Source organism: Fonticula alba (genome assembly GCF_000388065.1).
Source record: "Fonticula alba strain ATCC 38817 unplaced genomic scaffold supercont2.13, whole genome shotgun sequence".
In the NCBI taxonomy this organism is placed as follows: Eukaryota; order Rotosphaerida; family Fonticulaceae; genus Fonticula; species Fonticula alba.
This window is the reverse complement of record NW_009242983.1, coordinates 289,494-290,729: the sequence shown is the minus strand read 5'-3', so window position 1 is coordinate 290,729 and position 1,236 is coordinate 289,494. Positions and strand designations below refer to the sequence as shown.

At 69.2% G+C, this 1,236-nt stretch overlaps 1 protein-coding gene across 1 annotated transcript; it reads right to left on the bottom strand.

Annotated features, from left to right (window-relative positions):
* Positions 1-359: 359 nt before the first annotated feature.
* On the bottom strand, positions 360-1,236 carry H696_05727 (methylmalonyl-CoA/ethylmalonyl-CoA epimerase). Its single transcript, XM_009499541.1, has 2 exons — positions 897-1,236; positions 360-700 (listed from the first exon to the last, which is right to left on the bottom strand). The coding sequence occupies exons 1-2, from the start codon at positions 1,146-1,148 to the stop codon at positions 380-382; spliced, it is 573 nt and encodes a 190-aa protein (XP_009497816.1). The 5' UTR covers positions 1,149-1,236; the 3' UTR covers positions 360-379.

Genomic DNA, 1,236 nt, shown 5'->3' with positions numbered 1-1,236 from the left:
GGGGGCGGGGCCGGGAGACAGAGCGGCAGCGAGGCAAAGGAGTAGCCCGTGGGAGTGACAAAACGCCCGCTCGGGCGGAGGACCATCCGGGGAGGGCACGGAAGAAGAGCCAAAAGACACGAGCCGAGGAACACCACAAGGAGAAGGAGCACTGTATTTCGGTTGCCCCAAGCCAAGGGCCCGGAACAGGGGGCGGGCAGGGGAAACCCAGCCCCAGGGAAACGCCTCAACCAGGGGAAGGAGGCCCGCCCCCAGAGGGAGGACGCCGTGCCGAGCACACGGCACGGGGAGCGGGGCTCCTGCACCGAGTCCCCATCCCCCGGGAGAGGGAGGGCCGTGCCCCGTCCACGGCAGCAGCAGGGAGGGGGGGGGGGGGGGGTTACTCCTGCTCCAGCTCGACCAGCACGCCATTGCAGTCCTTCGGGTGGATGAACATGACCGGCTTGCCGTGGGCACCGATCTTCGGGGCGTCGTACAGCAGGCGGATGCCCTTCTCGCGGAGCGAGGCGCAGGCCGCCTGGATGTCATTCACCTCGAGGCACACATGGTGGATGCCACCCTGGGGGTTGCGCGCCAGGAAGCTGCTGATCGGGGAGGTGGTCGAGTCGGCCGGGTACGGGTGCAGCAGCTCGATCAGAGTCTGGGACTTGTCCTGGCCGGGGTGGATGAAAACCGTGGTGACGCCATGCTCGGGGAGGTTCTGCCCGTGTGTGTGTGTGTGTGTGTGTGTGTTTTGGGGGCACAGGGGTAGGGACGAGGGGGGACGAAGCGGGGCAGGACAGGCGCAAAGGGGGTCAGAGACAAGCACCGGAACGTCACGGACCCGGCGCCAGGCCGAAGCCCATGAAGGATGGCCACACCGCCGGGCATGTGGGGCCCCGGGCAGACACACATACCTGCTCCTCGCTGACATGCGACGCGCGCAGGATGTCGCGGTAGAAAAAGGAGGTGTCCTTGAGGTTGGGCACGGCGATGGCGATGTGGTTGATCTTGCCCAGCTGCCAGACCGGCGAGTCGCGCACGCCCTCCTCCGAGGCCGGGGGAGTGGAGGCGCTGAAGGCGCGCACGGCGGTCGCGGCACGCGGCGCGGCGAAGACCGCGCGTGCGGCCGAGCGGGCAGTCGAGAAGGCGGACACCGAGCGGAGCATTGGTCAGGCGGGAGCAGCGGCCGGAGGGAAGGAGAGGAAGAGACGGGCGGCCAGGCACGGGGGAGGGGGCTGGCGGAGGAGGGGGGGG

Coding starts and splice junctions, on each gene's coding strand:
- H696_05727 (XM_009499541.1), bottom strand. CDS start 1,148: ATGCTCCGCTCGGTGTCCGCCTTCTCGACTGCCCGCTCGGCCGCACGC. Junction 701..896: donor CGCATGTCAGCGAGGAGCAG/GTATGTGTGTCT, acceptor ACACACGGGCAG/AACCTCCCCGAGCATGGCGT.